The 14,284-nt window shown below is 33.4% G+C and overlaps 1 protein-coding gene and 1 long non-coding RNA gene across 11 annotated transcripts in view; one reads left to right on the top strand and one right to left on the bottom strand.

The window, feature by feature from the left end:
* The window catches only part of CHD9 (chromodomain helicase DNA binding protein 9), a 220,747-nt gene that overhangs the window by 148,283 nt on the left and 58,180 nt on the right, over positions 1–14,284 (top strand). For all 10 annotated transcript variants that reach the window (XM_077898429.1, XM_077898433.1, XM_077898431.1 and 7 more), the window contains 8 exons: positions 188–431; positions 4,423–4,599; positions 5,859–6,002; positions 6,122–6,377; positions 7,477–7,687; positions 9,723–9,918; positions 12,497–12,664; positions 13,429–13,608. In XM_077898429.1, the coding sequence (XP_077754555.1) occupies positions 188–431; positions 4,423–4,599; positions 5,859–6,002; positions 6,122–6,377; positions 7,477–7,687; positions 9,723–9,918; positions 12,497–12,664; positions 13,429–13,608 (1,576 nt within the window). The remainder of the gene's footprint in view (positions 1–187; positions 432–4,422; positions 4,600–5,858; positions 6,003–6,121; positions 6,378–7,476; positions 7,688–9,722; positions 9,919–12,496; positions 12,665–13,428; positions 13,609–14,284) is intronic.
* Positions 1–14,284, bottom strand: part of LOC144314389 (uncharacterized) — a 72,808-nt gene that overhangs the window by 37,863 nt on the left and 20,661 nt on the right. The window lies entirely within an intron of this gene.

Here is a 14,284-nt window from a genome sequence, read left to right as displayed (position 1 = left end):
ATAAAATTATAATTTCCTATTTTTACAAAATAGCATGCTTAGTGTACACTTTGGCAACTTTTTATGTTTTTATAAATGCAAGTATCTTAACTTGATATTTGGTTATTTTTGTATATTTATCTTTAAAAACATTGTAGTGTACAGAAAAATCCAATGTATACATGGATGATATATTTGTTTATTTCAGACGAAACTGCATTTTAGCAGATGAAATGGGTCTTGGCAAAACCATTCAATCAATTACATTCCTCTACGAAATCCTTCTGACTGGTATAAGAGGACCTTTCCTGATTATTGCTCCACTTTCTACCATTGCAAACTGGGAGAGAGAATTTCGTACATGGACTGATATTAATGTTGTGGTTTATCATGGGAGCCTGATTAGCAGACAAATGATACAGCAATATGAGATGTACTTCAGGGACTCACAGGTGTGTTACTGATGATTTTGTTTGTTGTTTGAAAGGTCAAGTTTGAAAAAGCCAATTATTATGTTTTAATTATTTTCAAATTTGAGATGGATTTTATTTTCCTATGTACATCTTGGTTCGATCTCTTTTTTCATTGTATTTATTTTACAATAAACTTTAGTAGCTGAAGAAAACAATGACAAGGAATTAGGGTGATGTTCCGGTTCACTATAAAGTATGCTGATCTATACAAAGATACTAATTTGATTGTATCCCTAATTTTTCAACTAGAATAATTTTACTCATTGCTTTTAAATATACATTAAATTTATTTTTAGAAAAATATGTCTCTTTGATCATCCTCCATTATTTTCTCTCCATTTCTAAAATTCAAATCTTCACCCCTGGTGAGTACTGTGGGTTTAAATGCTTACTGAGATGAAACCATAGGTTCTTTTCCATGTTCAAAGGACTTTGATTTTAGACATATTTTAAGTTTGGTTTATTTGTTTTGTATGCAGAGTCAGGCATACCTCTCTATCATTTTCCCTTTTGAATTGGTTATTCCAGTGCTCTGGTGATTTGGTGGTTTTCTTCTCCTCTATATCCTAAAGGCACTTTTTCCATTTTACTTTGGCCTCTTTAGGAGGAAATTTAGTTGGAGATTTCTTATTTTTCATCTAAATACACACATCATAAAATTAAGAGTTAGCATTATAATAATGAATTTTCTAGCAGAAAGTTAAGAAAGCAATTAAGGACCAATTAGAGTTTTGAGTGGTACAGGACTCTTTAAGAATTTTATTAAGAAATAGTATCAGTAAAAACATAGTTCACACAAACATATATGTTTTAATTAGAATAGGTTTTTTGGCTAACATTCTACCTCAGTAGCACCTTAATAATTTATTTTTCTTTCACTAGTTCTTTTGTTTTATAAGGATCATTATAATGTATGGCTAGGTCATGTGATATGATACAGGTTGAAGTAAGGTAATGTGCCTAGCCTTCTACTGCTTTTCTTCCCAGTAGCAACTGATTGTCTATCTATTTGAAGCTGAAAATGAATTAATTAAGTTAGTTCCTTCAGCCTCATTGTCTCTCTTACTTTTATGATTGAAACAGTTACATTCTTATGAAATTAAGCATCTATATAACGCTTTAGTTATTCCTCAATTTTATTGAAACTGTCACCTTTGTATTTTCAAGCCTTTGACATCTCAGATTATAGTTTGATTCCCTTCCATAGTGTTTTATTCTTCTCAATCATACATTTGTAGATTTTAAGAGCTGTATGGTATCATAAAAATGATTATGACTTAGTTCAATCTCGTTTTTATACAGACAGTATAATTAAAATATTAGGAGTTTAAGAGATGTTTAAAAGTTTTAATATATGTCCCATATGAGTTTGGTATAAACATGATAGCCAAGAAGCTAAAAGATTCTTGATGTGTTATGAACTGAATAGTATATATTAAATATTATATATTGTGGTAAATGTTATACATTCTAGAAGGATATTATCTGACAGGCTTAAAATTTAAAAAGATAAATCTCTACATAGATCTGTGCTTAGATACACATTTAACTTTTTGAGTTAATTCTTTTGGGTGTATTTTAATATAAATGAATTGAATATTTGACTTCTGCTTTTTCAAGTTATTAAATAGCCCGACATCATAATAGTAGTAAAATATGCTAAGATTTTCTGAATCACCCTGAAAAAAGTAACAGATAATAACACAAACAGTCACAATCATTTATTAGTATTTGCCATGTGCCAGGCAGTCCACCAGACATTTTAGAATTAGTATTTCCCTGAATCTTTGTAATGCCTGCCTTGTAAGTAGGTAATAATATTAGCCCCATTTGCAAATGAGGAAACTGAGGTATAAAGAAGTTATGCAGTTTCCTCCAAAATCCCAACAAAACTGGGATTAATAAACCCAGGTAATTAGAATCAAAAGCCCTTGTTCATAAACATTGTGATATCACTTTACCTGAATGCCTTCTGCCTGAGGTTGTTAGAGCTATATAAATGCCCTAGACTTATACTTTACGCCTTTCTAAATAATATCTATTGGATCTGTTTTTCAACTTAGTAGCCATGCATATAATTATTATGGATTAATCTAATTAAGTTAGTAGGTATTGGGCACCTGGGTGGCTCAGTGGTTGAGCGTCTGTCTTTGACTGAGGTCATGATCCCAGAGTCCTGGGATCAAGTCTCACATCAGGCTCCCTGCAGGGAGCCTGCTTCTCCCTCTGCCTGTGTCTCTGCCCCTCTTCTCTGTGTCTCTCATGTGTAAATAAATAAAATCCTTTTTTTTAAAAAAGTAGGAATTAAACTCTAAATCAGAATACACAATCTTTCTTAACCCTTAATTTCTCCTAATCCCTGATAGTTTATAGTTTTCAGTCCCATTTAACATTTTCTTAGTTTAGATTCCAGGATTTGTACTGTTCTATTCTTTCTGAAGCCCCCTTTACTGTTTCCTTTGTACCTTCTCTATCTAAACTTGGAGGTGACCCAGGGCTCAATCTTCAGACTCTTTTATATCCATACTCTTTCTGTCAGAGGTTTCATTCAGTCACACAACTTAAGTACCATCTATACTGCTAGAAACTCCCCAGATCTTATCACCAACTCTAACTTCTTTCCTGAATTCCAAAGAGCTCTCCAAATGCCTATTCATCTATTCCACTTGGATATCTAAGTAGTTTTCTCAAACATAACGTGTCCAAAATCCTGAATTTTCTTGTTGTAAGTAGCAACACCACATTCTAATTGTTCAAGCTAAAAGATTTTACACGTAAACTTGAGTCTTCTTTTTATCCCACTCTATGCCTATCCATTAGCAAATCCTGTTGGCTCAACCTTCAAAATACATTCAGAACTGAATACTTCTCATGACTTCCAATGTTAATCTCTTGCTTGGATTACTATGACAGACCCATATTGGTCATCTCTATGATCTGTCCTTGGCCTCTTTCAGACTATTTTTCTATGGCCACCAAAGGGACTCTTAAAATACATGTCACTTCTTGTCTCAAAACCCTCCAGTAGCCTCTTGCTTAGAGAAAGAGCCAAATCCTTAGCAAACTTTCCAGTCCCAGGACAGCTTCATCTCCTCCACACTCAATGAGTTTCAGCTTCTCTGGCATTCTTACTATGTGAAGACTGCCGTAGATACTCCCACCTTAGGGCCTTCACACTTGCTGCTTCTTCCAAGATTGCTTTCTACTGTAGAGCTGTAGGTATCACATGGCTTTCTCCCTCATCTTCAGAACTTTGCTCTAATGTCACTTCTCAGTAATAGCCTCCTATGCAATCCATAAAATTGCAGTGGTCACCTCCGACCCCATATACCTTTCTTATTTTATTCCACAGCCCTTATCACTTTGTAACTTTTAAAAATATTTTCTTAATGGCTATGTCCTACATTTGAATCATTGGGCTGTAAGTTCCACTTGGATAATTATTTTTTTCTGTTTTGTTTACTGCTGTATCTCCAGCATCTAGAACAGGGTCTGGCACACAGACACTCAATAAATATTTGCTGAATAATTGACTCAGGTGGCTAATTTTGATATTAACTATTTATTTGCCGTTGTATGTGTCAACTCATGGATATAAGTAATAAGCATTAAAGCTGAAATTTCACTGTCCAGATTTTATAATGGCCATTTCTTTCTTGATCTAAAATTGTTACTACAACTCTTAAAAACTATAAAATATTTTATCAATGAATACTGATTTGAATATAATTATAAATTAAATAATTGTGTTGGCATAATTTTTTGCATTATTCTTGAAAACACTGCAATTTAATCATTTTAATGCTAAACTTCCTCATTATTTAAAGGGCAGGTATGCATATATAAAAATTTCAGTGGAAAATGTTTTGTAGCAGATATCGTTAGATATATTTTTATGCTATTTGATAGGAATTAAAAATTGTGATGAAGACATTCTAGCAAATTATTGTATTTGATAATAAATTTCTAGGGACGTATCATTCGAGGAGCTTACAGATTCCAAGCCATCATCACCACTTTTGAAATGATTCTGGGTGGCTGCGGAGAGCTTAATGCAATTGAATGGCGATGTGTGATTATTGATGAAGCACATAGGTTAAAAAATAAAAATTGCAAACTTCTAGAAGGTCTGAAACTCATGAATCTGGTAAGTAACTTATTATTTGACTTAATGCAGTGTCTTAGTTACTTAGTGATAGGTCAGATAGAGACAGAACTAATGCTAACCTCACTTTTTAAATTTTAGAGTATAGATCAGATTCTTATCTGTGGCAATTGAGGGTTTTTTGTTTTTTATTTTGTTTTAATTACTAAGGAAAAAAATTCCCCATGCTCAGCATAGGTTGGTTATAATTCATGGATTTTTAAAAGTCATCTTCTTACTAGTGTGTTTGCTTATTTCAAATCAGAGTCTTTTAACATTTTCATTTAATTGAGATCACATAATTAGTATATAAACACTTGAACAAGTAACTCCAATATGCAGAGCTACATACCATAAAACTGAAGCATTCCTTTTTACTATCAATACCCACCTCAGTTCTACTCCCCACTCCAGTATTTATAGATTGTTATGCATCTTTCTAGACTAAACTTTTGCCAGTATACACATATATATGCATATATAGTGATACATGTAGAAATATTTAGCTTAGGAATTTAGAGATGTTGTTAAATTTTAAATGATAATTTGTACTGTCATTAAAAATATTTATTTCCTATTACTACTATGTTTAATTTGTAATGCTGTTCTAGTGTAGAAGCATATTCCAGTTAGCTCTTCATATTGTTATATTGCCTTAATGATTTGAGAATTGTTCTTGCGTGAAAAGTCAGGTGATTTTAACTGCTCTCTCTCCTGCCTCAGAGAGGCCTTGGCTCACAGCCTCTTGGGGGGCTAGGAGCAGTCCTCCCAGTCTGGAGACCCCTTGGGGTCCTGTGGGAAGTGTTTAAAATAAACACAGGTGGATTAAAGGGTAAAAAAAAAAAAAGTCAGGTGATAATTAGCCAAATTATAAAGAATGAGAACCATTTTATATACAAATTACCATACCAAAAATGGTGGAGTACAAAAGAAACAAATACCTTCTTTGTTCTTGAAAGGTCTGTTTCTTTGAGAAAAATCCAAAATAGGCTTCCTAATTATTTAGAACTTTTCTTTTAAAAGCTTGAGTAGGTAAAAATAACATACAAAGTGTAGTATTACAATAATGATAGAGTTTTTAAAAAGTAATTTGAGAAAGTAAATTAATGAAGATTCATGAGTAGAGATGTTTTTTGAGATGTCTCTTGAAAATTATAGTTAGAAAAGTACTTTTGAAACACTAAACATTTAATAACCTATGTCAGCTTTCATGTAATTCTCAGACTGTGGTGTTTGACATGAATTATTCTTGCTTTATGTAGGAACACAAAGTGCTTCTGACTGGCACACCTCTCCAAAATACAGTTGAAGAACTATTCAGTCTTCTTCATTTCCTAGAACCTTTAAGGTTTCCTTCTGAATCAACATTTATGCAAGAATTTGGGGACCTGAAAACAGAGGAACAGGTATCCTCACTGGTCTTTGTAAAGAAGTGCATCAAACCTCTTATCTCTGTGATTGTGTGTGTGTATTTGTAACTGAATGTGCATACATGTTACATATCTTTTCATTATTTTTTGTGCAGGTGCAGAAACTTCAGGCTATCTTGAAGCCGATGATGTTGAGACGATTGAAAGAAGATGTGGAAAAGAAGCTGGCACCAAAGGAAGAAACCATCATTGAAGTGGAACTTACTAACATTCAGAAGAAATACTACCGGGCTATTTTGGAGAAGAACTTTTCATTTTTGTCCAAAGGAGCAGGGCAGACTAATGTCCCTAACTTGGTCAATACTATGATGGAGCTCAGGAAGTGCTGTAATCATCCATATCTTATCAAAGGTAGCTAAAAAGGATGGCAAACAAAAACTTAACTTCTTTAAACAAGTACTCATGAACTTTAAAAAACAAAAGCAAATAAACACTACAGCTATAGTGGCTGTTACAAGAAAAGGCAGTGATGTTCCATCTCTTCACTCTGGTATTCTCGGGGGGTTATGAGTGTTTTCAGAATCAGGGTGCTCCATGATCACATGCCAAGTTCCAGAAGCAGGACTTGCATTCAGTCTAATGTGGACTGGAATTCCTCCTCCAGTTGAATCCTCCTCCTGTGCAAAGACAACAAAGCCTACTTTTGGGGCTCTGGATTTTTTTTTTTCCTGGGCTCTTCCAGTCCAGGTCTCGGATTACTCTGTTTTTGTGCTGTGATAATGTTACTTTTTAAGGTCTTGTTAGGTTCTTGACTAGCATTGCCTCTGTGTATCTTTTCACCAATTCCTAGGAATATACTCCCATCTTTATCCAGGACATGTGGTTTCTTAGCCCTGTAAGTAACTCTCTTGCCATCCCATTATTCTTTAATGATCAGATGAATGGAGGGAAGGCAGAGAGCCTTTAATGCTGGTTAGACTCTCTGGAGGAAGTATGTATCACAAGACCTATAACTTGACTTCCCTTTTAATTGTTCTGTTTCCTTGTTTTGATGGCTGGCCGGATACCCATAGACACATCCAGATTAATTATGATCACCATTCAGTTATGATCACTGTTGTATTGGTCTTTAAATAATAAATGTTTGTTTAAAAATATGTGTTTACTCATGTAGGTTAGGACCACATTTTCATTAATTCTTTCCCTAATAGCATTCATTAAACATTTAACAAGCATAAATTTATATAAGGCATTATGCCAGAGGTCTAGAGAGATAAAAAGATGCTTTAAGACATTGTCCACATCCTCAGTGGAATTATAGTCTGATGTTGATGGGTGTCTAGCCACAAACATAAATAATTCCAATAAAAACAGTATACCTGTCATCAGAAAAATTTAATGTGTTACAGAAGCGCAGAGGAGCACTAATTTTGATTTTTTTTTTTTTTAAAGCAGCTGGGGGTTGCCTGCATCTGTGCATTGATGCTATCTTCTTATGTTTCTTTGACAGGTGCTGAAGAGAAAATACTTGGAGAATTTAGAGATACATATAATCCAGCTGCTTCTGATTTTCATCTTCAAGCAATGATCCAGTCTGCTGGCAAATTGGTCCTTATAGATAAATTGCTTCCCAAAATGAAAGCCGGAGGTCATAAAGTGCTCATATTCTCTCAGATGGTACGCTGCCTTGACATCCTGGAGGACTATCTCATTCATAAAAGGTAAGGCTTATGATTCATCTACTGAATTATACTGTGAATTACACTAACTTTATGCTATTAAGGATTTTGCATCACTGAACTGTAACATTTGTTGACTTACATCTTTATCTAGATAAGACTCCACTTAAATCTGAGTAAAAATAGCTTAGGATTATGTGTCAGGTGTTCTTCTAACCTACATATGTTGCAAATAGTAGACAGAGCTAAGGAGACTAAGAAAAGCTTGTAAATTGGCAAGTATTTATTGACCTAGGAATTGATTTATTAGTATCCATTTTACTTGATCTGTAAATCTTGCAATAATGACAGTTTAAGTGGACTTATAGCCACCTTCAAAAAAAAAAAAAAAAGGTTACCTTTTCAGATCTTTCATTATCATAATTAGAACCTGAGCTTGCCGCGCTTTGATTCTTACCATATACCATTTGATATTTATTCATGCTTTTAATCTTTTCATTTGTTTAATGTGGGGTTTGATTTTGTTTTGGTGCATGACAATAAATCTTCAATATTGTCTGATCAGTATTTAGATAAATAAGATATTTATCATAGGTTATTTTCTCAGAACATTAGTTGTCCAGTCAGATGCCAACATACTACTCTAAAAGGGAATCTAAAGATGTAGCTGTAGATTTTAGTTCAATGGATTTTGACTCTTATAATAGATAACTAAAGGTCTATACTAATTTAGATTTTTCAGAAATTGTGTAGTTCATTTTTATTTTTTATTTCTAGTTCTGTTTTTAGTGTCAGTATTCCACTCCTTTAGTCTAATTCCAAAATGTATATTATTCTCAACTTTATATCATAGAAGTAAAAAAGAAGATAAAACTGCAATATTCTTACATTTCCTTGATCTGATACAAAGAACTTTATAAAACAAAGACGAATTTCATGGAAAACCCCAGATTTCTTTAATGTCAGGTTATTAGAAGTCACACCCCATTTCACAGGTACTGCAGACAAGAGTGAGCTCCTGCAGAGTTTCTAATAAATTATATGTGTAAAGGAGTGTCTTGAGCCAGGAGAGGTATGGCAAATGTCATGTGTATTCCTCTTCTAATTCCTAAATTTTTATAAATTTTAATTTTATTAATGTCTATCAGTTTCTGAATTTTATGTAAATGAGGAAAGAAATTAAAAGTTAATTACTTAAGAGTAATGACTTTAAAGAATTAGGATTCTAAAGCATGTTTTGGAATGTTCTAGAAAACTTTGGATTTTTAAGTAATTATTAATGTTTCAATTTCAAATATTGTTAATATCTTGCAAATTTATTAAATGAGGTTAAAAGCCTTATTGCTATTTTCAGATCCTTTCAATAAACAGACTTGTTTAAAAAGTTGAAAAAAAAAAAGGATTAGCATTCTAGTTTTCCCTTGATAGATACATAATTTAAACTCAAGTATCTTAAAAGAAAAACATGATTGAGACAGGGACATTGTTAATCTCTTGAAGTTTTATAAAAGTCTTTGCTTTAAAAAAAAAAAAAAGGGGGGATCCCTGGGTGGCGCAGTGGTTTAGTGCCTGCCTTTGGCCCAGGGCGCGATCCTGGAGACCCGGGATCGAATCCCACGTCGGGCTCCCGGTGCATGGAGCCTGCTTCTCCCTCTGCCTATGTCTCTGCCTCTCTCTCTCCCTCTCTGTGTGTGTGACTATCATAAATAAATAAAAATTTACAAAAAGAAATTTAAAAAAACAAAACACAACAACAAAAAAGTCATTATATACCATTATAATGAGATCAGCAAGGCAGTTTTTGTGTTTTTTTTAATTCCAACTACTGAACAATAGTCATTATGATGATACTGTACCTATACATCAAGAATTCTGTATCTTTGTACTACTTTGTATTTCCTCCCTAACCACCACCACCATGAAGAATTGTAAAACCACACAAACTAGTTGGGATGATACTGCTTCTTAATTTTATAATAAACATAATGTTGCAAGGAAACTGACTTTACATTTGATAGAATGTGTCTTTATTTTCATTATATTCATCTAACTAAATTTATGACATTTCATTTGATAGATATTTATATGAGCGAATCGATGGAAGAGTCAGAGGGAATCTTCGACAGGCTGCTATAGACCGATTTAGTAAACCTGATTCAGATCGATTTGTTTTCCTTCTATGTACCCGAGCTGGTGGGTTGGGCATCAACCTAACTGCTGCAGATACATGTATAATTTTTGATTCTGATTGGAATCCTCAGAATGACCTGCAGGTAAATACATTCCTTGGCTAAAAGAATTAAATTTCCTTTTTCACTCCTAGAACTATTTTTTATATTCCACCTCTTTTATTCTTATCTGAATAAACTAACATATATGTTTCCCTAAGAAATATCTGTGCCTAATAAAATAGTTTAAATTATCTTAATTTAATGACAATAAAATATATTTAAATTATATATCTTCTGAATAGGTTTATCTACTTGAGTACAGTATCTGTTTGAAGTATATTATGTAAATTTGAGAGAACCTAACTTTTAAGAATGACTTCTTTGTGTGGGGCACCACGGTGGCTCAGTCAGTTGAGTATCTGACTCAGTTTCAGCTCAGGCCCTGATCTCAGAGTGGTGAAATTGAGCCCCGAGTTGGGCTCCACACTCAACATGGCACCTACTTGAGTTTCTCTCTGCCTCTGCCCTTCCTCCCCCAGGTACACTCTCTTTCTCTCTCTCAAATAAATAATTTTTTTTAAAAAAAAGAATGACTTCTTTATAATAAAAATTTTAGAATCTTTCTAAAAAATAAATATTTCTCCTAATTTCATCTTTTCAATCATATAGTATGCATGGAATTAAGAACTAATAGACTATGCCTTTTTATGAAATACTGTAAAAAATTTATATATACATCTAAGTTAAGACAGCACTTGGACCTCTAGAAACAGGAATATTAATATTTGTAGAGTGATCAAATAGCATCAAAGTTTGTAGAAGATAAACATTTGGGAAAGATATAAGAACATAAAGATTAAAAGAAATTCTTTTATTGTTCATGATAGTCTATTGCAATTAATGTTATTACTATAAGTAGTTATAATACCAAATATAGAAAATTGTTACTGAGAATATACCTGACAATAAAAATTAACCTCTCATTTGTACATAAATGTATACTATATGTAAGCTATTTCAAAATCTTAAAGATCCAAAATTAATAGATTAAACCAGGGACAAACTCCTTCTGTAGAAGGCCAGTTAGTAAATATTTTAGGCTTTTGTGAATCACACAAGGTCTCTGCCACACAAGCTTTGTTGTTTGTTTTCATGGTCCCTTAAAAGAGTAAAAGCCATTCTTAGTTGGTAGGTCAGATATGGTCCACAGGATATAGTTTTCTAATCTCTAGGATAAACCCAAATTATAATTACTTGCCTTTTGGATGCATATTTATACTCACACTGTCTGCAGCATATGTGATGTTTTAAAAGTTAATCTAAAATAAAATCACATTTTAGAGCCCGAGGAGGAACCAGAAAAACTGTAAGGTATTCCCCAACTTCTCCCTCTCACTTGGTTTTTCCTACTTACTGCTAATGTAGATCTAGTCCTCATAGACTAATGAAAAATTTGGCCTCTTATACTTTCCCTAGACCTGGAGCAAGGTTGTTCACTCCCAATTCTGAGTTGTAAAGAGCACAGAGGTGATATAGAATAAAGATGTCAGCAAAGTATAGCATCAGTGCCACCTATAAATTTTAAAACCATAATTTATGATGTAGTCTTCTGAAGATAATGGGAAGGTAATTAATACTTTGGGAGAAAGACCACTGATTCTGTGGAACCTTTAGAGTCTAAATGTTTCACATAAATTTTAAGTTTTGTAGAACCCCAAAATAAAATCTGAAGCTCTTGGGGCACTTGGTGGCTCAGTTCATTAAGTGTCTGACTCTTGATTTCAGCTCAAGTCACAACCTCAGGATTGTGGGATCGATTCTCGCTAGGTGTGGGACCTATGTAATATTCTCCCTCTCCTTCTGCCCCCATCCCCCACTTTCTCTCTCTCCCCCTCTCCAAAAAAAAAACAAAATGAAGCTCTTATGTAATCTCTGAGGTCTCTACTTCCAACTTGTATGCATATTAATTAATTAGTTCTTTCCATGTTTAAGTACAATTATGTCTCCAGAGATACCTTTAAGTTTTTATCCCCCTTCAAATTACTCGGCTTAACTAAAATGTATTGAAAAGTTTGCTGATAATATAGCAGAATAAAACTTGAGAAATTCGTGGTTAGGTTTTAAGTTTAGAGGTTGAGTTGCCACCAGCTAAAAACAATCTGTTCATAGAGTTTATATTCCTGTCTAAAATCTTGATGGGACGCCTGGGTGGCTGAGCAGTTTAGCGCCTGCCTTTGGCTCAGGATGTGGTCCCAGGGTCCTGAGATCTGGTATCACGTTGGGCTCCCTGTGTGGAATCTGCTTCTCCCTCTGCCTGTGTCTCTGCCTCTCTCTCTCTTTGTGTCTCCCATGAATAAATAAATAAAATCTTTTAAAAAATAAATTAATAAAATCTTGATGATGCCCTCTTTAAAAAACAATAATTCTCCATGGATTTATATTCTCTGATAACATAAGCTTAAATTTTAACTTACTGCTGATTATGGAATCATTTCTCATTTTAATAAGCACTACCTCCATTTCTGGAAAAAGGTTAGAGTTAATTCAGTAGCAAAAGTTTCTAAAAATTCTTCCATACTTCTATATTCCATCGCAATACTCTTTTGTTAAATGCCTTTTGTGTAATCCCTTTTGTGCTACTTTGTAAAATAAATTGAATCTGTAACTTCATTTTTTATAGGCCCAAGCTCGTTGCCACAGAATCGGTCAGAATAAAGCAGTTAAAGTCTACCGACTAGTAACTCGTAACTCATATGAGAGAGAGATGTTTGACCGAGCCAGTCTGAAGCTGGGTCTAGATAAGGCTGTGTTACAGAGCATGAGCGGAAGAGAAAGTAATGTTGGTGGTGTATGTATATTTTCCTTTCATTTGAAATTTTTGTGTTCTTACTTGCATTTAATTTTAACTTCAGGTAATGTATCATTTAATTTTGATCCATACCACTAAATAGATACTTTTATGTAAAGAGGCATTCAGAATAGACTTATATTTAGTTAGTTAATGCTTGTGAATCCTGTTCTGTTTATATTGCTCCAGTGCTTGTGAATTCTTTTTCTGTTTTTTGGGGTTTTTTGTTTGTTTGTTTGGGTTTTTTTGCTTGTGAATTCTAAGAATGTTTTCAAGGCAGAAATTCTTGGCTCTGCTTTAAGGGTTAGTATTAATGGCACAGCAAAGCAATTTGTGAATTCTTCCGCATTATTTCTATAAACAATTTTTCAAATATTTTGTGTGTGTCAAACTACTACCTTTGGCTTTGTTTTGTTTTAAATGATATTTTTTGGCTTTTTTTTCCCCCCTCAATATTGTTGCCTTATATTTTATGCTTGTAACAAATATAGAACCCTAGTACTGAAAAAAACCTTGAGAGGTTACCTGCCCCATAACCTTTGTTGTAACTTAAGCCTTTATTAGAGGCACATGGCAAATCTTATTTTAAAGATAGTAAGAAGGAAGTCAACAACTTCAGTGTGTTCTTTTAGAGGATTCTGTTTTCTGTATATCTTGAACCCCAAATGCAGTTTAAACATGACTCTGTACTTTGAAATTTCTTAGGGATACTGTTTCATTTTAGGAACTTCAAAATAACTGTTACCAAATTATTTTCTCTTTAGATTCAACAGCTTTCTAAAAAGGAAATAGAAGATCTGCTTCGAAGAGGTGCTTATGGTGCCATTATGGAGGAAGAAGATGAAGGCTCTAAATTCTGTGAGGAGGATATTGATCAGATTTTACTACGTCGGACAAAAACTATTACAATTGAGTCAGAAGGACGCGGGTCAACATTTGCCAAGGTAACAGTGAGTGTGATATTTGATAAATACACCAGTAATGTTTACAACTAAAAAAAAAAAAAAAAAAAAAAACCTCTTTAACTCTATTATTTATTTGCAGAGTATCTACTTAACGTTTAAAGTGAACTATCTTTAAAGAGGTAGTATATTATTTTCCTTCATTTTTTTTTCTGGCCTCTCATATCAAATTTCATATGTACCCTTCTGATCCTAGAAATGAAGTGTAATAACCAGAAATAGTTCTATGCATTAATCTGAGTAGAACATCTAGAATCAGATTTAGTAATTAAAGAACATATATGCCAAAGTCAGAGCAAGGTGTGAATAATAGTGTAGGAGGTTAAATCATCTTACATTAACTGACAATAATTTGAAGTAATTTAAAGAAAAGATTTCTAATTGCATCTTAAATACTTAAATCTAATTTGGGGAGGGTAAAATGAAATTTGTGTCTTGAAAGGAAGTGTTAATACCTATCTACCTTATTTTGGGGAAACATTTCAAAAGTTTAATAACTGCCTTTACATTTATGCCCCCCTCCTTTTTTTACAGAGATATGATAAACCTATATCTTGTATTCATCTGAAGAGTTTATTATTGCAATATTCTGTGTCATTTGCACTGATTCATACAGGTTTTCTCTTCTCCTCTTCACTTCCTTTCTGTATTTCCCCCC

This window comes from Canis aureus, chromosome 5 (assembly GCF_053574225.1).
Source record: "Canis aureus isolate CA01 chromosome 5, VMU_Caureus_v.1.0, whole genome shotgun sequence".
Classification (NCBI taxonomy): Eukaryota; Metazoa; Chordata; class Mammalia; order Carnivora; family Canidae; genus Canis; species Canis aureus.
The sequence above is the reverse complement of the archived record's forward strand: the minus strand, read 5'-3'. Positions and strand labels throughout refer to the sequence as shown.